General features: G+C 42.8%; 1 protein-coding gene across 1 annotated transcript in view; it reads left to right on the top strand.

The window, feature by feature from the left end:
* LOC126249408 (plexin-B) overlaps positions 1-26,849 on the top strand; it is a 1,292,451-nt gene that overhangs the window by 1,112,016 nt on the left and 153,586 nt on the right. Inside the window, exon 6 of the mRNA XM_049951062.1 lies at positions 9,629-9,761. Coding sequence (XP_049807019.1) covers positions 9,629-9,761 — 133 coding nt within the window. The remainder of the gene's footprint in view (positions 1-9,628; positions 9,762-26,849) is intronic.

Raw genomic sequence — 26,849 nt, 5'->3', positions numbered from 1 at the left:
AAGTATTTGTTTTGCATGCTCAAATATTAAAATTGATCACTGTCTAACAGTAGACGTCGGATTCAGGTACACACCGGTACGTATAGAGTTGATTTTTTTTAAAAGAACACCCATGACGTTATACAGAGTAGTCATAGTAAGATTGGTTCAGAAAGTTTTCCTAAATCTGACAGTTTAACAAGGTACCTTAATTGAGTACTGTTCCTCACAGAAGATGCTGTAAATGGCTACCAATGACATCGAAGTAGTGATACACGTGATTTATCAAATTGCGAGACGCACTCGGCACCTCAGCCTGAGGGGTTTTAGCAAAAGCCTTTTCAGTGTCCTGCTGTATCTCTTCCGGTGTGTGGGGATTATTTGAGTACACCTGACTCTTCAGATTTTCCGACAGGTTTAAAAGAAAACACAGAATGACGAATCAAACGATCTTGGAGGCCAGTAGAATTTGCTGCCTTTGCTAAGTGTTCTCTTCTCTTCTCTTCTCTTCTCTTCTCTTCTCTTCTCTTCTCTTCTCTTCTCTTCTCTTCTCTTCTCTTCTCTTCTCTTCTCTTCTCTTCTCTTCTCTTCTCTTCTCTTCTCTTCTCTTCTTGCCGGACACCTCACGAACTCGTGTGAAGGCAGCAACATGTGCGGTGTGTACTGTTTATCTTGCTGAAAATATCCAAGCAGTCTTTCAAGTTCTGACATTTGATCCATGAATTGATTAAACAGGTTCCGGGCATACCATTCAGCACTAACAGTTTTTCGAGCCAGTCTCATTTCGGTTACCCCAAAGGTGCACACATTCCACCTGGCGACGGTAAACTAAAATTATTCCTGACCTCCAATTCTGACTAAGGCTCTTAAAAGGTTTTTCTGTGACTGTAAGGTTCATGCAGGATCTTCACATGGTTGTGACTGAAAAGAACCTAGACCCATAACTTCACGTAACGCATTTTGAGACTTAGTGTTTAATAGTGTATAATAATATACTGAAGAGCCAAAGAAACCGGAACACCTGCCTAATATCGTGTAGGGCCCCCGCGAGCACGCAGAAGTGCCGCAACACGACGTGGCATGGACTCGACTAATGTCTGAAGTACTGCTGGAGGGAACTGACACCATGAATCCTACAGGGCTGCCCATAACTCCGTAAGAGTACGAGAGGGTGGAGATCTCTTCTGAACAGCGCGTTGCGAGGCATCCCATATACGCTCTATAATGTTCCTGTCTGCGGAGTTCGGTGGCCAGCGGAAGTGTTTAAGCACAGAAGAGTGTTCCTGGAGTCACTCTGTATCAATTCTGGACGTGTGGGTGTCGCATTGTCCTGCTGGAATTGTCCTAGTCCGTCGCAATGCCCAGTGGACGTAAATGGTGCAGGTGACCAGACAGGATGCTCACGTACGTGTCACCTGACACTGTCGTATCTAGACGTATCAGGGGCCCATATCACTACACCTGCACTTGACCCACACCATTACGGAGCCTCCACCAGCTTGGACAGTCCCCTTTGACATGCAGGGTCCATGGATTCATGAGGTTATCTTCAAACCCGTACGCTTCCATTCGCTCGATACAGTTTGAAACGAGACTCGTCCGACCAGGCAACAAGTTTCCAGTCATCAACACTCCATTGTCGGTGTTGACGGGCGAGGCGTAAAGCTATGTGTCGTGCAGTCATCAAGGGTACACGAGTGGGCCATCGCCTCCGAAAGCCCATATCGATGATGTTTCGTTGAATGGTTCCCACGCTGACACTTGTTGACGGTCCAGCACTGAAATCTGCAGCAATCTGCGGAAGGGTTTGCACTTCTTGAACGATTCTCTTCAGTCTTCGTTTGTCCTGTTCTTGTAGGATCTTCTTCATGTCGCAGCGGTGCCGAAGATTTTATGTTTTACCGGATTCCTGATATTCGCAGTACACTCGTGAAATGGTCGTATGGGAAAATCCTCACTTCATCGCTACCTCGGAGATGCTGTGTCCCATCGCTCGTGCGCCGAGTATAACACCACTTGCAAACTCATTTAAATCTTGATACCTGCCCTTCTACGAGGGTAATCCCAAAAGTAAGGTCTCCTATTTTTTTTATAAGTACATAACTCTGTTTGTGTGGCAGTTGGTCACACTGTTATGAAGAGTGCTTCACACGCTGTGTGTAAACATGCGCACGCCGCGCTTAGGAGCTCAGTCTTGGCTTGGCAGCTGTTGAGAAAAAGAGCTCACGTTGGATGTTACCACCAAGTGCGAATTGCGCTCAGTTATTCGGTTTTTGAACGCAAAGGGCACTGAGGCGATTGAAATCCATCGCCAATTGACGGAAGTATATGGTGAGTCGTACATGGATGTCAAAAATGTTCATAAGTGGTGTAGAGAGTCTGCAGCTGGTAGGACCGAAATTCACGACGAACAAAGGGGCGGGAAAGCGTTAATTTCTGAGGAGACAGTGTTGAAGGTTGAGCAAAGCATGCGTGAAGATCGGCGGATCACCCTGGATGATCTCTGCACGTTGGTTCCTGAGGTTTCCCGAAGCACCGCTCACAGAATTTTAACGGAAACATTGAACTACCGTTAGGTGTGCGCAAGATGGGTGCCACGCAAGCTGACTGAAGACCACATGCGGCAACGAGTTGATGCTTCCCGCACATTTCTTCACCGCCTTGCAGCCTAACAGAACAACTTTCTGGACTGGTTAAAAGAACATTTGGCCGGAAAGCGATTCAGCTCCGACGACGAGGTGAAAGAAGAGTTTCATAACTTTCTGAACAGAATGGCGGCGAGATGGTATGACATGGACATACAAAAACTGCCAGAGCGTCTACAAAAATGCTTTGACTGAAATGGTGATTATGTCGAAAAATAGCTAAATGTTCAAGCTGTAAACTGATGTAAACCATTGTACAAATAAACAGGTCTATGCGCTTGTAAGAAAACAGGAGACCTTACTTTTGGGATTATCCTCGTAGCAGCAGTAACCGATCTAACAACTGCGCCAGACACCTTTTGTCTTTTGATGGCCTTGCCGACCGCAGCGCCGTGTTCTGCCTGTTTACATATCTCTGTGTTTGAATACGCGTGCCTATACCGGTTTCTTTGGGGCTTCAGTGTATGATATCAGTAAACTGCAGGAGCATCGAAGGTAAGGTCACAGAGTTAGTACCGCTTACAGAAGCCCAGATAGATTTAGGAACAGAAAGCTGGTTGAAAGAGAAGTGAATACCGACAAAATTCTAAGTCCCGATTGGAAAATTTATCGTATGGATAGGTTAGTCGGCAAAGAAGTCAGCGTATTTATTGCAGTAAAGAATTCGATATTGTCTTGCAAGATTGTCGCAGATTCAGAATTTGAATTAATCCGGGCGAAGTTAAGCATGGAAGGTCGGTCGAAAATAGTAACCGGCTGCTTTTGTAGACCACCTGGGTCAGGAGCTGTAGTGGTAGAACGCTTCAGACAGAACTTGCAGACTGTTAAGAACTACATTATGCACGCAGTTGTATCGGTATATTTTTAATTAGAGGCTGTCGATTTCAGTCTAGGATCAAACCGTCATCGGGTCCAAAACATTTCTCAGCTACGCATTCGCGTAATTCGAATAACAGTTAGCTCTATATACGTAACACACATGTCCATATAGCCCGCTAGATGTTTGGGTATGGTAATCTCATGCATGAGAGTGGCAAGATTCATCCGACCAAATGACTTTCTTCAATTGCTCCATAGTCCAAGTTTTATAGCTTAGGAACCACTTTTTCCTGTTACTTGCATCACTTGGCAAGTGATTTTCTAATTCCTGCTCGTCCTGTAGTTCCCTGCTGATGGGGCTCACTACGTCCCGTTTTGGTGCTGACAGGATTCGTGAGTGTGACATTCAGTTCAACAGTAACTTTTGCAGTTGTCATCCTCTTATTTTTCGTTACAATCCTCTCCAATAACAGTCCACGTTGTGACTTAGTTGTGACAGTACCTCTTGAAGCACCAGACACTTCTGCTCCTTTGTTTTTGGAAACATCCACCGTACGAACAACGACAATTTGCCAACATTCGAATTAACTTAGCTTTGACGTATTGCAGTCACAACTACAAAGAACACTGTTCTGATCACAGTTGACACTTGCAACGTATTTAAGACATTGCACAGGTGTCGTTCGTAGTCAGATACAATAGCGCAACCGGCAGGCTTGCCTAGCATCAGGTCCGGAACCGCGTGGCTGCTACGGTCGCAGGTTCGAATCCTGCCTCGGGCATGGGTGTGTGTGATGTCAAATGGTTCAAATGGCCCTTAACATCTGAGGTCATCAGTCCCCTAGAGTTAGAACTACTTAAATCTAACTAATCTAGAACCGCTCGGTCACAGCGGCCAGCTGTGTGATGTCCTTAGGTTAGTTAGGTTTGAGTAGTTCTGAGTTTAGGGGACTGATGATCTGAGATGTTAAGTCCCATAGTGCTTAGAGCCAGCCATTAGCATCAGCATTTATGTTCAAAATGGTTCAAATGGCTCTAAGCACTATGCGACTTAACTTCTTAGGTCATCAGTCGCCTAGAACTTAGAACTAATTAAACCTAACTAACCTAAGGACATCACAGACATCCATGCCCGAGGCAGGATTCTAACCTGCGACCGTAGCGGTCGCTCGGCTCCAGACTGTAGCGCCTAGAACCGCACGGTCACTCCGGCCGGCTCAGCATTTATGTTCAAGCATGCATTTCTCGCGGTGCATCCATACATTTGTCAAAGTCCTGTAGTAGATGTAGGTCATTAGTGAAGGATTCATCTAAATCATGTTACAGCAACATAAGAACAAGCTGCCTTGTACCTTGCATAAGAACAAGCTGCCTTGTACCTTGCATTGTACTTCGATGAAGACGTAATAGCAACCTGCTGTCTAATTAATGTTACTCCATGCAATGACTTTTGCCTTCCTGGCGTAAATAATTGTGTGAAAAAAATGGTTCAAATGGCTCTGAGCACTATGGGACTTAACATCTGAGGTCATATGGGACTTAACATCTGAGGTCATCAGTCCCCTAAACTTAGAACTACTGAAACGTAACTAACCTAAGGACATCACACACATCCATTCCCGAGGCAGGATTCGAACCTGCGACCGTAGCGGTCGCGCGGTTCCAGACTGTAGCGCCTAGAACCGCTCGGCCACTCAGGCCGGCAAATAATTGTGTGAACATGATCTTGTGGAAAGTAAAGGGTAAATATTCGTGGGAACTATTCTAACGACTGCATGAGACTGAACTGTTAGGTCCTATCGTGTAGAGGTACCAACCAGGCAACATATTAGCGTAAATCGATGTGTTATGGCTCGATAGCTAAGTTCTGCTGGGAAGGGCCCGCGAGTTGCTTCGTTGTCCGCCGGCATGGGAGAAGTTGACGTTGTCGGTGCGTCCGCTGTCGGATTTTACGTCGCATTAACTATGCAAGCTCCACTGGACAGACAGCGGTCGAAGCTAAGCTTTATGAGCGCAAGTTGCGCGTCTCAGCGAACTCAGTCATCCGCAATGGCCACAGGCGTCAACCATATTTGAACAGTTCGCTGCCAGCTTATATTCCTGCCAAGCGCACCCCTAATAAACGGGCACTCTTACAGATCCGCAGTTACGTCCCTCACGGTGTGGCAAACTACATAATAACGCGCCCTCATTTAATCGTGTATAACAGCGACTATTTGCTTTCAGTAACTCTTTTTTGGCAACCTGGTTATTTGATTCGCAATAACTATTGTTGAATGTATGAGAAAAAGTGGATATACTTAAATGGTTTGCTTGCGGTGGTTCATCTTAGTTAGTTATACTATTTTTCTGCGCGATAATTCGAACACCGACCCAGGCGTCTTCTTCAGGTGCTATGCGCTGCGCTGCTTTGCGTTCTCGCTGTCTGGGCACCCAAGTTAAGTAAAGTATTATTGGTGTTGCGCCGCTATTTCTGGAAGACGTCAACTTCTGGCGCTCACTAGGCCCTTTGATGCTCCTTTATTTTTGGAGCCCGCACTATTACTCCTTGAAATGCACATCTCTCAGCGTTTTCTAACTCTGATATATGAAAATATCTTTATCTGTTTATTCAACAATCATTTTAACCACATCCGCCCTCACCTGCTTTATTCTTACTGATGATCCTGTACGGGGTGAACCAGGACTCCACAGTCGAACTTTCAGAGGTGATAGTATGCATCAAAACAACTAAAAAAAGTCTTGTAAACATGAGATCTAAAGTGCGTACATTAAGAGCTATGAACACTTGTACTGTGAAACACATCTCTTCTACTGAACAAGTGCTCATAGCTCTTGAGGTATGCATTTTAGAGGCCATATTTGCTAGACTTTTTCTCTTGGTTTCATCTGTACTACCTGCTCCCAGAATATGTAAGGCAAAGAGGTTTTAGCAGAAGAGATATGTTTCACAGAATTGAAGATGAACAAGTGCATATAGCTCTTTAGCGATGCACTTTAGAGCCCATGCTTACTAGACTTTTTATCTTTTTTTCCATACTACCATCTCTGAAAGATTATCGGTGTAGTTCTCGTTCACCCTGTATACACAACATTCAATTTAATTAACTGTGTTTTCAAAGTTAAGTGATAGACCAGTTACCGAGAACTTGTTACCTATCGATAATACAATAATACTTTTGAATATTTCATTTATAGCTCTTTATGCTGTTGCAGCTCTATTGAACTTCATTATGACGCATGCGTCATCAGCAAAGAATAATGTTTCTTCTTTATCAGTGTAAGACGGAAGGTAATTTATATATAAACGAGAACAGAAGTGGTCCCAAAATTGAACCCTGTGGACTGTTAGTAGTAATTATCCCCACTCGGAAGGGGGATCTGGTGGCTGTGATGTTGGGTCTTACAGCGCGGTTCAGAGGACTAGCCACAAGCCATGGGTATGAGTAGAGTTGTAAAACTGCCGTACGCTACCATATGTAGGCGTATACTGCGGTAGTTTTCCTAGTAGCCCTGGTCAGATAGGATCGACCCGCGTTACTTGTACGTTAGGTTTTCTGCATACTTACTGGACATTTTTTTTTTTCAAGTTACGGGCTTTCGGGCTGTGCCCATTCAACCATGTCAATTGTAATGCCAATTATGACGATACGAAAGTAAGGACAACTCAACACACCTCTGGATCACGGGGTCCCGGGTTCGATTCCCGGCCAGGTTGAGGATTTTCTCTGCCCGGTGACTGGGTGTTTGTGCTGTCTTCATCATTTCATCATCATCGTCATCATTCGTGACAGTGGCTAGATTGGACTGTGTAAAAATTGGGACTTTGTACGGGCGCTGATGACCGCGCATTTGGGCGCCCCACAAACCGAACATCACAACTCAATACGCAAGTCCATAAGCAGAGAAAAATCTCCAGCCCGGCCGCGAATCAAACCCGGGCCCCTTCGCTTAGCATTCCGCCGCACTGACTGCGCAGCTATCGTAGCGGACTGTACTGAGTTTTACTTATGCTATCACTGTTTTTAGGTTCCCATAGAAACTGGAAATGGTGGACATCTAGAAACGGAGTGAGGATAAATAACTATTTTGTTCTACATTGTTATCTTCCAGTCTATTACTTAAGGGGCTCCGGAACGCCCTATACTTGCAATGTTAAAATAACGCTTATAAATTACATCTTTCCTCACAAAGTATTTGAGGTAGGAAGTTGAACTTTTTACAGATTAGTTATTGGAATATGGGCTACAACTTAACACAGGGATTTTACAAAATTTTAGTTCAGTTATTAAAGATGATTTTTTTTCAATTGTAATGAAAATTCACAACATTTTTTTGCAATTTTTTATTTATATATTCAAAAATATACAGTTTTTTGGAAAAAGGCTGTGTTAAATTATGCAGAAGGTACTGTGTAACATTTACTGAAAGTTTGAAACAAATATGTTTGGAAGATCCTTAGAAAACATGTAATTAGTATGAGAAAATAAAAGTTTTGGGAATCGAGCGACAAAGATTGGATTAACTTTTTAGTGCATTCCAGGTCCATAGGATGGATTATCTTCATCCTCTGCAAACTCCTCCTCCAGCTTCCTCTTGTTCCCCCTCCTGTTTACTCTTGCTTGTATTTCTAGACTCTTTACAGTCCTGTCTGCAGCCCGAAGGCGTTCCTTGTCTAAAGCAAGCATCGCTCGTACCATGTTAGAACCTATCTTCATTCCCATATTTCTAAATACCTTGCACCTTACAATGTTGGCATCATTGAAAGTCGCAACAGCATCATACACACCAAAGTGAAGTGTTTCTATTCCAACAAATACAGTTTTGGCGATTCTCGACCATATAACACTATTTACACTTTCATTGGGGTTTTGAGTTTTTCCGTGAATACACTTTTTCAACAGTTCAGGTGCTGCTAAGTCTCTGAAAATAGGTTTTATACTTTATCTCACATCACTAAAATGTACCTGATGAAGACGTTAATAATAACACCATTTGACAGCAGTTTAACAGCGCCACAGTGGGTCACGCCAATGTAGAACACATTTCAAAAGAAATTTAAAAATAGTTGTAGTCTTCGGAATTGAATAAATTATATATCTATTAAAAGGTAATAGTCTGCAGATTCAGAAAACGCAAAAAAATAAAAATTGAACTTTTCATGATTTTGAGCCTTTCCGGAGCCCCTTAAAAATTAACATTATTTATAGTGAAATTGAAATTTTCAACGTTTAATTCAGGTTTTATTCGAAAATTGTTTATTTGTAACTAATAAAACGCAATTTACATTCTTTAAGAATATAAAATATGCACTGGAGTAACACTGAATGTTATGTGTGGTTCTAATTATGTGCAATAGAAACAACCAAATAAATAAAAAGCAAAGAGAAGTTGTTGGCTCCCAGTTCCTCTCTTACACATTCATTTGCATTTCTTCCCCTAGCAATGCTACGAATTCAATTTTGTCGTATGATGACATGATGGAGACCGTGGCTGTTGTTTGAAGACAAATGTTGATGGTGTTAGAAAAGCAACCAGCCAGAAATTTACTTTCAGTTCCTTTATTCAAAGGCTAACGTTACCGGTTTCGAATCGTTGTGATTCATCCTCAGACGGTTTACATGCTTTCTTTATGACATGTGGTGTGTTTTTTACAGATTAATTGTCGTGAAACGTCGGTCTCGAGTGTTTATATTCATAAAATTCGTCCAGCAGATGTCAATGCATTCCCACTGCATTCTTATTGTTGCACACGTAAATTGTTCTCACTGAACACTTAAGATTTGTCACTGAGATGATTTCTACCACGCACCACATATCTGATACATGTATCAAAACATGGAATTTTATGAATACAAACACTCGAGACCGACGTTTCATGACAATTAATCTGTAAAAAACACACCACATGTCATGAAGAAAGCATGTAAACCGTCTGAGGATGAATCACAACGATTCGAAACCGGTAACGGTGGCCTTTGAATAAAGGAACTGAAAGTAAATTTGAGGCTGGTTGCTGACCTAATACCATCAACAAATGCTACGAATACTACCGGTAATGCTACCGTTTGCTACTTCATTTATGTACTGTACCAAAACTACCGAACTGTAGCTTTGGTAGAGCGCAACTCTTGGTATAAGCTGTTGTTTATGGCGATTCTGTGATGTTTGTTGTAATGTTGCAGATGTACGGTGCGCAGCGCCTGTCAGAAGGCGAGCCATTCGTCGCCACGGTGGCTGTCGTTGGGCACAGGCCAGCAGTGCATCGACTTCGAGCAGGTGCTGCCCGATCGCATACCCGTGTCTCAAGTCACAACGGTAAGCTGCGGCTCTCTATAAGAGATCATCTTACTAAAGCAAACAAGGGTATTTTTTCTGCACAGTGAAGACTTTGTTTCATCTACTCAGTTTTCTTTTATATCGGTTCCAGTTTATACGAGGGGAAGCCGCCTAAATTTTTCACCTCAAATAACTTCTGTCTCTTTACAGATATTTGTTATCTCTTGTCACGTAGTCGAATGTTGACCAAGTCTCACGAAACAAAGATCAATGTTGTTGTTGTTGTTGTTGTTGTGGCCTTCAGTCCTGAGACTGGTTTGATGCAGCTCTCCATACTACTCTATCCTGTGCAAGCTTCTTCATCTCCCAGTACTTACTGCAACCTACATCCTTCTGAATCTGCTTAGTGTATTCATCTCTTGGTCTCCCTCTACGATTTTTACCCTCCACGCTGCCCTCCAATGCTAAATTTGTGATCCCTTGACGCCTCAAAACATGTCCTACCAACCGGTCCCTTGTTTTTGTCAAGTTGTGCCACAAACTCCTCTTCTCCCCAATTCTATTCAATACCTCCTCATTAGTTATGTGATCTACCCATCTAATCTTCAGCATTCTTCTGTAGCACCACATTTCGAAAGCTTCTATTCTCTTCTTGTCCAAACTATTTATCGTCCATGTTTCACTTCCATACATGGCTACACTCCATACAAATACTTTCAGAAACGACTTCCTGACACTTAAATCTATACTCGATGTTAACAAATTTCTCTTCTTCAGAAACGCTTTCCTTCCCATTGCCAGTCTACATTTTATATCCTCTCTACTTCGACCATCATCAGTTATTTTACTCCCTAAATAGCAAAACACCTTTACTACTTTAAGTGTCTCATTTCCTAATCTAATTCCCTCAGCATCACCCGATTTAATTTGACTACATTCCATTATCCTCGTTTTGCTTTTGTTGATGTTCATCTTATATCATCCTTTCAAGACACTGTCCATTCCGTTCAACTGCTCTTCCAAGTCCTTTGCTGTCTCTGACAGAATTACAATGTCATCGGCGAACCTCAATGTTTTTATTTCTTCTCCATGAATTTTAATACCTACTCCGAATTTTTCTTTTGTTCTCTTCACTGCTTGCTAATATACAGATTGAATAACATCGGGGAGAGGCTACAACCCTGTCTCACTCCCTTCCCAACCACTGCTTCCCTTTCATGCCCCTCCACTCTTATAACTGCCATCTGGTTTCTGTACAAATTGTAAATAGCCTTTCGCTCCCTGTATTTTACCCCTGCCACCTTCAGAATTTGAAAGAGAGTATTCCAGTTAACATTGTCAAAAGCTTTCTCTAAGTCTACAAATGCTAGAAACGTAGGTTTGCCTTTTCTTAATCTTTCTTCTAAGATAAGTCGTAAGGTTAGTATTGCCTCACGTGTTCCAACATTTCTACGGAATCCAAACTGATCTTCCCCGAGGTCGGCTTCTATCAATTTTTCCATTCGTCTGTAAAGAATTCGCGTTAGTATTTTGCAGCTGTGACTTATTAAACTGATAGTTCGGTAATTTTCACATCTGTCAACACCTGCTTTCTTTGGGATTGGAATTATTATATTCTTCTTGAAGTCTGAGGGTATTTCGCCTGTCTCATACATCTTGCTCACCAGATGGTAGAGTTTTGTCATGACTGGCTCTCCCAAGGCTGTCAGTAGTTCTAATGGAATGTTGTCTACTCCTGGGGCCTTGTTTCGACTCAGGTCTTTCAGTGCTCTGTCAAACTCTTCACGCAGTTTCTTATCTCCCATTTCGTCTTCATCTACACCCTCTTCCAATTCCATAATATTGTCCTCAAGTACATCGCCCTTGTATAAACCCTCTATATACTCCTTCCACCTTTCTGCCTTCCCTTCTTTTCTTAGAACTGGGTTTCCATCTGAGCTCTTGATATTCATACAAGTGGTTCTCTTCTCTCCAAAGGTCTCTTTAATTTTCCTGTAGGCAGTATCTATCTTACCCCTCGTGAGATAAGCCTCTACATCCTTACATTTGTCTTCTAGCCATCCCTGCTTAGCCATTTTGCACTGCATGTCGATCTCATTTTTGAGACGTTTGTATTCCTTTTTGCCTGCTTCATTTACTGCATTTTTATATTTTCTCCTGTCATCAATTAAATTCAATATTTCTCCTGTTACCCAAGGATTTCTATTAGCCCTCGTCTTTTTACCTACTTGATCGTCTGCTGCCTTCACTACTTCATTCCTCAGAGCTACCCATTCTTCTTCTACTGTATTTCTTTCCCCCATTCCTGTCAATTGTTCCCTTATGCTCTCCCTGAAACTCTCTACAACCTCTGGTTCTTTCAGTTTATCCAGGTCCCATCTCCTTAAATTAGCACCTTTTTGTAGTTTCTTCAGTTTTAATCTACATTTCATAACCAATAGATTGTGGTCAGAGTCCACATCTGCCCCTGGAAATGTCTTACAATTTAAGACCTGGTTCCTAAATCTCTGTCTTACCATTATACACTCCTGGAAATGGAAAAAAGAACACATTGACACCGGTGTGTCAGACCCACCATACTTGCTCCGGACACTGCGAGAGGGCTGTACAAGCAATGATCACACGCACGGCACAGCGGACACACCAGGAACCGCGGTGTTGGCCGTCGAATGGCGCTAGCTGCGCAGCATTTGTGCACCGCCGCCGTCAGTGTCAGCCAGTTTGCCGTGGCATACGGAGCTCCAAATGGTTCAAATGGCTCTGAGCACTATGGGACTCAACTGCTGAGGTCATTAGTCCCCTAGAACTTAGAACTAGTTAAACCTAACTAACCTAAGGACATCACAAACATCCATGCCCGAGGCAGGATTCGAACCTGCGACCGTAGCGGTCTTGCGGTTCCAGACTGCAGCGCCTTTAACCGCACGGCCACTTCGGCCGGCCAATATACGGAGCTCCATCGCAGTCTTTAACACTGGTAGCATGCCGCGACAGCGTGGACGTGAACCGTATGTGCAGTTGACGGACTTTGAGCGAGGGCGTATAGTGGGCATGCGGGAGGCCGGGTGGACGTACCGCCGAATTGCTCAACACGTGGGGCGTGAGGTCTCCACAGTACATCGATGTTGTCGCCAGTGGTCGGCGGAAGGTGCACGTGCCCGTCGACCTGGGACCGGACCGCAGCGACGCACGGATGCACGCCAAGACCGTAGGATCCTACGCAGTGCCGTAGGGGACCGCACCGCCACTTCCCAGCAAATTAGGGACACTGTTGCTCCTGGGGTATCGGCGAGGACCATTCGCAACCGTCTCCATGAAGCTGGGCTACGGTCCCGCACACCGTTAGGCCGTCTTCCGCTCACGCCCCAACATCGTGCAGCCCGCCTCCAGTGGTGTCGCGACAGGCGTGAATGGAGGGACGAATGGAGACGTGTCGTCTTCAGCGATGAGAGTCGCTTCTGCCTTGGTGCCAATGATGGTCGTATGCGTGTTTGGCGCCGTGCAGGTGAGCGCCACAATCAGGACTGCATACGACCGAGGCACACAGGGCCAACACCCGGCATCATGGTGTGGGGAGCGATCTCCTACACTGGCCGTACACCACTGGTGATCGTCAAGGGGACACTGAATAGTGCACGGTACATCCAAACCGTCATCGAACCCATCGTTCTACCATTCCTAGACCGGCAAGGGAACTTGCTGTTCCAACAAGACAATGCACGTCCGCATGTATCCCGTGCCACCCAACGTGCTCTAGAAGGTGTAAGTCAACTACCCTGGCCAGCAAGATCTCCGGATCTGTCCCCCATTGAGCATGTTTGGGACTGGATGAAGCGTCGTCTCACGCGGTCTGCACGTCCAGCACGAACGCTGGTCCAACTGAGGCGCCAGGTGGAAATGGCATGGCAAGCCGTTCCACAGGACTACATCCAGCATCTCTACGATCGTCTCCATGGGAGAATAGCAGCCTGCATTGCTGCGAAAGGTGGATATACACTGTACTAGTGCCGACATTGTGCATGCTCTGTTGCCTGTGTCTATGTGCCTGTGGTTCTGTCAGTGTGATCATGTGATGTATCTGACCCCAGGAATGTGTCAATAAAGTTTCCCCTTCCTGGGACAATGAATTCACGGTGTTCTTATTTCAATTTCCAGGAGTGTATAATCTATCTGATACCTTTTAGTATCTCCAGGATTCTTCCATGTTTACAACCTTCTTTTATGATTCTTGAACCAAGTGTTAGCTATGATTAAGTTATGCTCTGTGCAAAATTCTACCAGACGGCTTCCTCTTTCATTTCTTCCCCCCTATCCAAATTCACCTACTATGTTTCCTTCTCTCCCTTTTCCTACTGACGAATTCCAGTCACCCATGACTATTAAATTTTCGTCTCCCTTTACTATCTGAATAATTTCTTTTATCTCATCATACATTTCATCTATTTCTTCATCATCTGCAGAGCTAGTTGGCATATAAACTTGTACTACTGTAGTAGGTTTTGGCTTCGCATCTATCTTGGCCACAATAATGCGTTCACTATGCTGTTTGTAGTAGCTTACCCGCACTCCTATTTTTTTATTCATTATTAAACCTACTCCTGCATTACCCCTATTTGATTTTGCATTTATAACCCTGTATTCACCTTACCAAAAGTCTTGTTCCTCCTGCCACCGAACTTCACTAATTCCCACTATATCTAACTTTAACCTATCCATTTCCCGTTTTAAATTTTCTAACCGACCTGCCCGATTAAGGGATCTGACATTCCACGCTCCGATCCGTAGAACGCCAGTTTTCTTTCTCCTGATGCCTTTTCGTAATTTAAAGAATCACCAACATCCAGGCGTTAACTTTTGTTTAACGAAATTTTGATTACTGAAGCCTCAAACTTGCAAATCTGGATGAGAAACTTTCAGTGATATAATTTGTGGTTTGCATACTTCTTAACAGTAATATTCATTTGTGCGCAGTTATACTACAAATTATCCCATTTTTAGAACGCTGCTATGGTTATTTCGGCTACTGCTCGTGGCTCCCACGCTTGTTTCGTTCACGTCCAAACGGACTTTGTCACTTAGTAGTCCTATTATTTCCCTAGACTTCTTTACTGTTTCTTTGAAAACTGCTGTCAACACTACTGTTATCTTCTATAATGCTTTATTTCGATCGTACATCCCCCCTTTTAGTACTTCTATTGCTTCTTCTGCACTGAAGCCAAACTGGTCGTGCAAGAACCTGGAATGTTCTTTGTTTTGTGTTAGCAGAAGAGCCAACACCGTGTTACGAGTAAAGGCCTAAATGCACGCGTTTTAGCTCACGCAGGCTGACGTGAGGGAAGAACCATACTGACGTGAGGTCTGGAACATGACAAGGAATGAGAATTCAGAAAGCGGACGTAATTAGTTTCATACTTAACTTTAATCCACTAATGATGAACGTCGCTCTTGACGGTACATTATTCACAATATTATCTGTCCAGAATACGTTCTTGAAGTAATTATAGTAACTGAATATGGCGCCTTGCTAGGTCGTAGCAAATGACGTAGCTGAAGGCTATGCTAAACTGTCGTCTCTGCAAATGAGAGCGTATGTAGACAGTGAACCATCGCTAGCAAAGTCGGCTGTACATCTGGGGCAAGTGCTAGGGAGTCTCTCTAGACTAGACCTGCCGTGTGGCGGCGCTCGGTCTGCAATCACTGACAGTGGCGACACGCGGGTCCGACGTATACTAACGGACCGCGGCCGATTTAAAGGCTACCACCTAGCAAGTGTGGTGTCTGGCGGTGACACCACACTTTGTATGCCGGCCAGTGTGGCTGAGCGGTTCTAGGCGCTACAATCTGGAACCGCGCGACCGCTACGGTCGCCGGTTCGAATCCTGCCTCGGGCATGGATGTGTGTGATGTCCTTAGGTTAGTTATGTTTAAGTATTTCTAAGTTCTAGGGGACTGATGACCTCAGATGTTAAGTCCCATAGTGCTCAGAGCCATTTGAACCATTTGTTCTTTGTATTAGGATATTTCACGTTTAGTGTCTTGATGTATGTTACGAAAAATACGTTTTTTCTTTGGAGTTTGCTGTACCACGATGAGTGGAGATACGCACCATCGTATGTGTATTCTCGTTTTCCTTTTCGTTCGGAAAAACGGGGCAGAAATAACATTATATTCATGCCGTTGGAAGGTGTTATCTTTTGTGTAACTTAGTCCCCAATAATGAATGCAATAACGGACGAGAAACTTCTTAAACACTTACAATTAAGTGACAAAAGTCTTGGGATATCTCCTAAACAAGTCGTTGGAAGTGCCCTGCAGAAATTTTGAGCCATGCCGCCCGTATTGCCGTCAATAACTGCGAAAGTGTTGTCGATTTTGTGCACTAATTGACCTCTCCATTATATCTCATAGATGTTCCATATAGTTCGTGTCGGCCGATCTGGGTGGCCAAATCATTCGCTCGAATTGTCCAGAATGTTCTTCAAAACAGTCTCAAAAAGTTGTGGTGCAGTGACATAGCGCATAGTCATCCATAAAAATTCAATCGTTGTTTGGGAATATGAAGTTCATGAATGGCTGTAAATGGTCTCCAAGTACCAGAACATATCCATTTTCACTCAATGATCGATTCAGCTGTACGAGAGGACCCATTCCGTTCCATGCACAGACAACCCACACCATTATGGAGCCACCACCAGCTTATACAGTGCCTAGTCGACAACCTAGGTCCATGGCTTCGTGGGGTGTGCACCACACTCGAAACCTACCATCAGATCTTACCAACTGAAATCGGGACTCATCTGACCAGGGCACGATTTTCCAGTCGTCTAGGGTCCAGCCGATATGGCCACGAACCCAGGAGTGACACTGCAGGCGATGTCGTGGTGTTAGCAAAGGCATTCAACGTCGGTCGTCTGCTGCCATAGCCCATTAACGCCAAATGTCGCCACACTTCACGCAGTATTGCTTGTCTTTTAGCACGTACAGCTCTACGTAAACGCCGCTGCTCTCGGTCGTGAAGCGAAGGCAGTCGAGCAATGCGTTGTCCGTAGTGAGAGGTAATGCCTGATATTCGGCACACTCTTGACACTGTGGCTTTCGGAATACTGAATTCCGTAACAATTTCCGAAATGGAATGTCCCATGCGTCCAGCTCCAAATACCATTCCACGTTCCAAGTTTGTTAATTCCGGTCGTGCGACTACAATCATCTACATCTACATGGATACTCTGCAAATCACATTCAGGTGCCTGGCAGAGAGTTCATTGAACAACCTTCACAATTCTCTATTATTCCAATCTCGTGTAGCGCGCGTAAAGAATGAACACCTATATCTTTCCGTGCGAACTCTGATTTCCCTTATTTTATCGTGGTGATCGTTTCTCCCTATGTATGTCGGTGTCAACAAAATATTTTCGCATTCGGAGGAGAAAGTTGGTGATTGGAATTTCGTGAAATCCTGTATCACTTCTGTGACACTCACTCCTATATTTCGCGATAATGCAAAACGTGCTGCCTTTCTTTGAACTTTTTCGATGTACTCCGTCAGTCCTATCTGGTAAGGATCCCACACCGCGCAGCAGTATTCTAAAAGAGGACGGACAAGCGTAGTGTAGGCAGTCTCCTTAGTAACGTCGGAAACCTATTCACATGAACCACCTAAGTACAAATGATAGCTCCGCCAATGCATTGCTCTTTTATACCTTGAAAACGCGATACTACCGCCGTCTCTATACCTACATGTCTCTATCCCATGACTTTTGTCACCTCAGCGTGTATGAAACGCAGGAGAGTTGAAACCTGTTCATAGCGTAGGAATATAATGTTATCGAGTAACAGATTTGAAAGTAGTTGTCCCACACCTCCCTGATCGTTAAGAGACTCCCCTTATGGCGTGCTTATGACCCAATATGTCTGTATTTCATCGACGTTTGTTTTGGCACGAACGTCTTTTACCTTCTCCATTTGTTTCTAAGACATATTCAGCAACAGGATAATTATTTCTTACTGGCATCCACTTTATTGCAGCTTCATTACGCTCTAGTTTTCTTTTTTGTTCGCCTCTAATCTCCTGACGACACTGAGATCATTAGAGATGGAATCCTAAGTTAGATTTTCTTTCAGTGGGTGGAGGGAATGGGCCATGGCCTTATAAAAGGAATCCTTCACTGCGTTCACACAAGGCAACAAAAATTTAAATAAAAACGCAGGGACATTTTAACCTGATTCCTCCGAGGTAGAAATTAACAAGTTTCGGTATTTTCTCAGTTGTGAGGCTATAAGGGTACACCATTCTACTCTAGCGTTAACAGGCAACATAGGTAGGGAAATTGTGTGGAACAAGTAACTCATTTCTAATAAATTATGGTTATGACATGTGGTGCGAAACTCACGCCGCCTCTTTATTGTGTCAGTAATCGAACAGAAGTTCAGTGTAACTAGTGAATGAATCAGTACGTTTCAGCCTGTTAGCCAGTTCAGCCATTATGTTACTAACTTCCGAATTAAAGACAAATATTTGTGAAACCGTGGAACTCTGTCGCGCAGTGTGACATACAACATAATAACGCCAGAATGAAACGTACTTGACAGATATATAATTGTGTTCAAGATCGAACTCTGTCTTCGGAAAACACGCTGCAGGAAATGAATTGCAAATTGTGTAGACAGCCGATGGAATTTTTCGTTTGACAATCATTTTAATGTACTCTTTTCGCTGGTCGTGCAGGGCCGCCTCTCATGCAAATTTTATCTGCGTCTCCATCGGCACCCCTGCGATTTACATATCACTCAGTAGTCGGTAGCGGATGGTTCACTGCATGAGCCAATCTGTGACGGGCCATGCGAAAGAGAATTTCTAAATGCCTCGTAGCTGGCTCTCGTCTCCGTCTTTTTCGGTTGTAGCACCTGTCTCTTTTGCGCGCGACGTGTCAGCATTTCACACAGTGTACAACGGGTTTAACTAAACGACTCTGACAAACGTTGGTTGCGCGGAAGCCCTGTCGTGCCTCATCTCGTTTCTGGGACTTTGATTCTAAAAAGCCAGATGTGCAGCAGGGATGGCGGTTATCAACGAACAATCAGTTTTCAGTACTATCGTTTCTTTTTTTTTCACACCAGTTTAACCTGACTGTTAAAACAGCTCAATATAACCGGTCTTGAAATACCCTACTTTCGGTTGTTTATTCCTATTATTTCCTTTAATAAACGTAGAAATCGAACAAAGATTGAAAAAAAATTGACTCAGTCAGTGTCAAGATACATAGAACCACACTATTAAGTTAAAGAAGCAAATAGAAGAGAACTAAGTCCGTCCACCGCTCACTGCTTTTCTCGAAGAATGATAAGTGACTGAATGGTACAAAAAATCACCAGTATTCTCCGATCGATTCTTATTTTTTGGTACTCTGCTCAAAAAGCATGTTGTAATCGGGGATCATACCACCATTTGGGCATTACAAATAATCACGCTAAAGGTGAAAACTGAGGTTCAAGAGCTCTGTTTTTCTTGTTGATTTGTCCGCTCTCAAGGAGTACAAGCAGATAAAAGGCATATTATGTAAACAAAGGGAACAGATCAGCTACTTTCTGTTTTTATGCTATGAATGAACTGTTCTTAAGTTTTTAATTTATTACTGTTGCTATAACTTCCTTCCTCTTTTATTATTTCATAGAAATGGCAGACAAACCTTTAGTTTGCATTGTACTTCATTGCTAACAAGGGAACCTCCCCATCGCAACCCCGTCAGATTTAGTTGTAAGTTGGCACAGTGGATAGGCCTTGAAAAACTGAACACAGATCAATCGAGAAAACAGGAAGAAGTTGTGTGGAACTATGAAAAAAAGAAGCAAAATATACAAACTGAGTAGTCCATGCGTAAGATAGGCAACAACAAGGAAACTGCGAACTTAGAAGCGCCGTGGTCGCGTGGTTAGCGTGAGCAGCTACAGAATGAGAGATCCTTGGTTCAAGTCTTCCTGCCGGCCGGAGTGGCCGAGCGGTTCTAGGCGCTACAGTCTGGAACCGCGCGACCGCTACGGTCGCAGGTTCGAATCCTGCCTCGGGCATGGATGTGTGTGATGTCCTTAGGTTAGTTAGGTTTAAGTAGTTCTTAGTTCTAGGGGACTGATGACCTCAGAAGTTAAGTCCCATAGTGCTCAGAGCCATTTGAACCATTTTGAACCAAGTCTTCCTCGAGTGAAAAGTTTAATTTTTTATTTTCAGACAATTATCAAAGTGCAGGCACTCACACATAATCAACTTCGCTCTCCAAAGTTCCACGATATGTTCGGATTTGCTTGGACATATGCAGGATTTGACGGTCTACACACGGAAAAATTTGAAAACGTTAAAAACATATGTTTTGACAGAGCACAGGGAAAACTGTGCGACTGTGAAACTGTTGTATTCATTTGCTGCAGTTTATGTGACAAACTCTTATGTTTTCATTACTTTTTTGGGGGTGATTATCACATCAACAAGAAAATCTAAATCGGGCAAGGTAGAAGAATCTTTTTACCCATTCGCCAAATGTAGAAGTTAGGTGGGTCGACAACACATTCCTGTCATGTGACACACACGCCACCACCAGTGTCGTATAGAATATATCAGACGTGTTTTCCTGGGGAGGAATCGGTTGACCTATGACCTTGCGATGAAATGTTTTCGGTTCCCATTGGAGAGGCACTTCCTTTCGTCTACTAATAGCACGGTTTTGCGGTGCGGTCGCAAAACACGGACACTAAACTTATTACAGTGAACAGAGACGTCAATGAACGAACGGACAGACCATAACTTTGCGAAAATAAAGAAATTAAAGTCTTCGCCCGAGGAAGTCTTGAACCAAGGACATGTCATTCTGCAGCTCCTCACGCTAACCACGGGACCACGGCGCTCCTGTGTTCAGAGCCTTTGATGTTGCCTATCTTACGCATGGACTACTCAGTTAGTATATTTTGCTTATTTTTTTCATTGCTCCACACAACGTCTTCCTGTTTTCTCGATTGATCTGTGTTCAGTTTTTCAGGGCCTATCCACTGTGCCAACTTATAACTAAATCTGAGGGGGGTGCGATGGGGAGGTTCCCTTGTAAGTCACTTCGTAAAAATATTTCCAGCCTAGAGTTGGTACCATTCTGCAATATAACGGATGTCCAGCGATGACACTGGGAAACTACGGTTTAGACCATGTGGGGCCAAATCTTGCACACTGCACATACAGCCGTACCTTACGGCGCGACATACAGCAACAGTGACGTAATTGTCTCAGCAATGCTGTACCAATTCTTATGTCACCTGTTTGTTGCTAGTTTTTGTCTTCATTGTTATTAAAATAGCATTGATCGCTTTTCCTATTTCCTATAATAACGCAATATTTCAATCCAATTTAAATTTTACGAATAAAAATTACTGGTTTCTTAAAAAGGTTTGTTTAAAAACGAAAAATGTTTATCACTAATGCTATGGCCAACTGATGTTTCGTTTTTTACTCGGTTATAGGTAAAAAATAAAAAAAAACACCTGTTATAACCGAGACCAAACAAATACCGAAAGATAGCGGCTATTCAGAACTAAAGCACCGTATCGGTTTTAACCGGTCGGTGTTTTCCATCCCTAATGTGCAGCTCTTGCCCGGCGAGTTGCACATAAAATAACCGTATTCTTCGAAAAATAGTGCTTTTGACGCTGTACATAGCATTCACGTCAGCATTTCGTCAGTGGAACATAAAAATCGTGGAGACAACGAAGTCCTTCCGGACGCTACAGTAAAAATTTCTCGTCACGATTATTCCATTAAGTCAGAATGGGATTCTGTGCTCGAAGATCTCTCACGCTAATGATGTAACGCGTGAGAATCGCTCCCCTAACGACTCTTCCTCTTATTTGTTTGATTATACGCTCCTCTGTGAGGGGGAAGAGTAGTCAGGGGCAGAGTAATGAAGCTATACGGTTCCACGCATCACTTACTTGAAAAGCTCTTCACAGAAAATTCATTTTCATACGTGCGATTCAGCCTGCTGCTATGTTACAAACGTGCTCCCACATCATTTTCGCCCTATATAGTCGGTCGACTTCTTCGCTTATTGCATCATTAATGGCCTGAAGTATATTTACATATGATGGAGAATTTTATTGTGTATTGTGTATTGTGTATTGAGCACCATCTGGATTTGACTGTGTTTCATTTGCTATTATCGCATTACGTGTTCTGCTAGTAATGAACAGTCTGTCATTTCATCGATTCATTTTTTTCTCTTACTTACGATTAGTGCTGCAGCGTGTTAAAACAAGTGTCAACGCACAGAACAGTATGCTGCCTCTGTGTCATCGTAATATGGCCCCCGTGCTATTGTCATTAATACAAAACATAGTTCGTTATAATTTCTCATCACAATTTTTCGAACAGTGGTAGTCTGTAGCGCTCTTTTGTTTCTGTGGTTTCGTGATTTGATTAATCATATAACTGTAATCGTCCCCGTCAGTCATGTCATAACTGAATGGTCAACTTATCTGACTGTCACACGGAGGACGATGTGCGATTGTCTGTGGAATTATCCGTCGTGGTAGAAACAGCCTCCACTAAGCCTTGCAAAATGACAGCTGAATTATTTGGATGAAAATTATAATTTTAAAATATTCCATTAACAGTCCCCACTTCCTCCCCTCCCCCAATCTGACCCAAAGAATCCCCTTTTCTCCCATATCCACTGTAATCAGTTTGTGTCTGACGGTTAAGGCCCGAAGTTGCGACCGATGTTTGCAGGCAGCTAGCACAGCTCTCCACAGCCAAAGCAAATCTTTTTAAAGTCTCTTCTCCTTTAAAACAAAATCACGTAAAAATCCGAAATTAGCGTGTGTTTGTGTGTGTGTGTGTGTGTGTGTGTGTGTGTGTGTGTCTGTGTGTGTCTGTGTGTTACGAGCACTCCACGACGAGGTTATTAGTGTTGAAATTAGCGTACGGTATATATCTCTTTAGCACCCCTCAGCATATCAATAATATGTTCTTAATTGTAATTAAGGCTAAAGTTATAATTTCTTTAAACGTGTGGAATTTTCCCGTCCGATAAACAGCTTCAGACTTACCACATCCTATCTCGAAACTACTGAATTCACGGAAATACAATTTTTCGTTTATTGCCAAAAGACCTAATTCTACAACGGAGTACGTGGGAAATGTATAAGCTTCCGAGAACGACATTTATTTGCCATTTCCGTCAATATATAACCCGTAACAAATATGAAGTTTGAAGTCTCAATCATCTACAAAAACTGCGGAAATAAAAGATTGTAAAAAACGGTCAAATATTTTGTGAAATTATTTGTCTAAAAGTAAGTAATACAATCAACTAGAGAAACATTTGATGCGCTTTTTGAATGCTCTTCGAAATCATGTACAGCGAATGAGACTCTACTGTCTGCATAATCCACCAGACAAATACCTGCCGTACTCTTCGAAATTCTAAAAGTCTAAGCTAAACACTGAACAGTAAATTCTCAGTTTGCAGCTTATTTCCTGTACATGATTTCTAGCATCAGTCAGAAACGCGTCAGGTGTTTCTCTAATCTATTTTATTTCTTACTTTTTGGCAAATCATTTCACAAAATATTTGACCGTTCTTTTTTCAAAATATTTTTATTTCATTATGTTTTTTTTTATTGACCGTTAAATATCGCACCTATGTAAATCTTTATAAGCAAAATGGACCAGCTTTGAAGAGATAAGCATTTGACACTTCATCCACATAGCTAGCAGAAGCTGTTCGTTAAACAGTTCAATGCTACGGTCGCAGGTTCGAATCCTGCCTCGGGCATGGCTGTGTGTGATGTCCTTAGGTTAGTTAGGTTTAAGTAGTTCTAAGTTCTAGGGGACTGATGACCACAGCAGTTGAGTCCCATAGTGCTCAGAGCCATTTGAACCATTTTTGAAACAGTTCAATTTTCCACCAAATCACTGATAAATTATTCTTAATTATACTAATTGCTCTCAAGTAATTAAACTTTTCTTTGTTTGGAGAACTATACTTCATGCTGGTCAATTTGATACTCCCATTTCTTCATTTCCGTCTGTTATCTGGCTACTAAACTTCGGAAAAAATGCAGTGTGTAATTTCTAGGTTGTTTTGTTTTCGCCCCACTCAAACATTTGACCAATAATTTTGAAGTTTGCCAATGGTATAGATGTGTATAGTGTTTCTGCTCTGATTCTCTTTCGACTAGTTTCGTTGCACGTCGTAGAGCATGCAAAATTAAACATTACACGAATCTCTAACTGAAACGGCTCATTGAGAACTAGCATGCACTAGTGCTTTGCGCTGTGGAAGTGGCAACATGGGAGCCGACAACGCCAGGCTCTCATCGGTGTATTGCTGGAGGGAACAGTCCAGCTGCTAACTATAATACTTTTAATCGGATCTCAGCTAATATGAATAACAGATGTCGTCGGAGTTGTAGAGAGCAAAGTATTATCCTTTCCTCAGACCATTTCTGTGTCTCTATTCCAACGAGAATATGTCCTATCAAATGCTATCTGGAATACATTTTTTTCAGTACAGAGAATACGGTTATTCGCTGTTCTGCCTGTATCACGACATTATGACCGTACGTACGGGCCCTAACCCCTTATTAACTGGGCAAACAATTTCCTAGAAGTCAGTAGGAATTACCTATAGACTCTCTTCCAAGTTCCAACGCTCGCCCGTCATATTAACAATTTGAGGGAAGTGGCGCAATGATTAAAGTACCGCACCCGTACCAGGCACTAGAGTATTTTTCTTTAATGCCAGCCAGAACATAAAGTTTTAGGATTTCCGTAGTTTCCTTAAATCGATTAAAGCGAATGGCTCGTCGGTTCCGTTGAATTCCGCATTCTTGTCCATTCAAACCTTGCAGTTCGTCTCTAGTGGCCTCGTCGTTGATGAGAAGTTAAAGTTTCGTACCTTCTTAACTGAACGTTCTACAGAATAACGAAATATATTAAGCTGTAACCCAAGAATAAGTAACAATGTCAGTAGTCAAATAAAAATCAATATAATGATATGATATTACATGAGGCTATTTCCGATCTGTCGTTGCAACTACAAAAATGCGTGATTTTTTCACCAGACGCGTTTCGCTTTATTCAGGTAAAGCGTCATCAGTGGTGGTGACTTTTTCGGTTGCTTTCTCGCTTACATCGGGAAATTCCGTCTCCTAGCACATCGTTGGTTTTCTGTGTTAAGACACTGATAATTCCCGTCTACTTTTTAGATGTTCTGCAGCACTATGCATTTCTCACAAAACACTTTTATGCACACCACTGTATTCTGTTTGTTTTCGTACTTTCGTAGATATACTTGAAGTCTGTTTGTTTTAGTACTTTCGTAGACATACTTGAAGTACGAAAACAAACAGAATACAGTGGTGTGCATAAAAGTGTGTTGTGAGAAATGCATAGCGCTGCAGAACATCTAAAAAGTAGACGAAAATTATCAGTGTCTAAAACAGAAAAACAACGATGTGCTAGCAGACGGCATTTCCAGATGTAAGCGAGAAAGCAACCGAAAAAATCACCACCACTGATGATGCTTCACCTCAATAAAGCGAAACGAGTCTGGTGAAAAAATCACGAATTTTGTAGTTGCAACGACGGATCAAAAATACCCTCATGAATTATAAAGCAACTGGCCACACGAATTAAGAAGATATGATATTAATTTAATAATTGTCATTACGCTATACTTCTCTTACTTTAAATGATAATGTTTACTATGTTCTGTTTGCGGATTGTTTAATATTAATCGCTTTTCTTTCTACCTTGCTATAAACGTACTCTTTCAAATAATGATTCTATTGCAAATGGCATTAGTCTCCGCGTTACGTTGTATAGATGGAACACGACGACACGAATTCGATCACCTAGAAGTTGTGTTACATACTTGTAACACGAAAGTTAATTGTACACTGTGAGATGAATAGGCTGGTAGATGATATTCATCAAATGGGTCTCTCATTTTTCCTTTGATGTAATGGTGCTGCTGCCGACAGCGATAAGATCACAAAATTCCAGTTTCTCCAGCAATAATTTCGTTTTATAAAACTTTACAATTATATTCGTACCAAAGTTCGTATTATGTGGCATACATTTTATGCTTCTCCTACGAATCTTTCAGGTTATCGCAGCTTTCTCGACCACCAGTGAATAATCATATTTTATTTATTTAATCGTGTCAGAAGCATCGTACATAAAATCAGAATGATTAACACATACATATCAAGTATATAACGAATACAAAAAGAGTATAAAAGTATACAGATATATAAGCAGGGTCAAGTAGTTTTTATTTTATTTTATGAAGTCTTGGACCAGAACCTGGCCACGTCAAGCGATTCCGGGTTGGCATTCATCAAATCCTTCATGGTGCAAGTGCTTGGGCACGGCTCACACTGCGCGAGGTGGATGGTGGTTTGAGTGTGTCCACAGTCACACAGCGCCGGTTCATTTGAGAGGTCCCATTTGCGCATATTCTCTTTGAATCGTGTGACACCAGAGAGCAGCGTATTAAGAGATTTCCATGTCGTCCATCCTTCCATATGGCCGAGAGGGAGTTCTTCGTTTCGGACTAACCATTCCCCAAGGTGCGCGTTTTTTTCTCGCCACATTGCCAGCCTCACTTGCTGCGGTGTCCCGACGATGTTTTCTGCTGTGTGCAGGAAGCTTTTTCTAGATTTTAGTCGACGGCGGGCTGGCTGGTGTTTGTACAGCGGGTGTGCGGGTGAGGTCAACGCCTTTGTCTTTTCCTTCCTGGCCGCTACTTTCCTTCTAATATCTGGTGGGGCCACGCCTGCCAGGCAGTGCAATTTATCAGTCGAGGTTGGTCTCAGACAGCCTGTGATGATGCGGCAGGATTCATTAAGCGGTATGTCCACTTGCTTGGCGTGGCTAGAATTGCACCATAATGGACACGCGTACTCTGCTGTTGAATAGCACATAGCAAGAGCTGTGGTTCTCACTATTCCAGGCTGTGCCCCCATGTAGTGCCCGTTAGTTTGCGCACAATGTTGTTTCTCGCGGCTACTTTGTGTTTAGTGTTCATGCAGTGCTTTTTACAGGTGAGTGCTCTATCCAAGGTGACGCCTAAGTATTTTGGTGTT

This window comes from Schistocerca nitens, chromosome 3 (assembly GCF_023898315.1).
Source record: "Schistocerca nitens isolate TAMUIC-IGC-003100 chromosome 3, iqSchNite1.1, whole genome shotgun sequence".
NCBI lineage: Eukaryota > Metazoa > Arthropoda > Insecta > Orthoptera > Acrididae > Schistocerca > Schistocerca nitens.
This window is presented reverse-complemented; position numbering and strand designations above follow the sequence as displayed.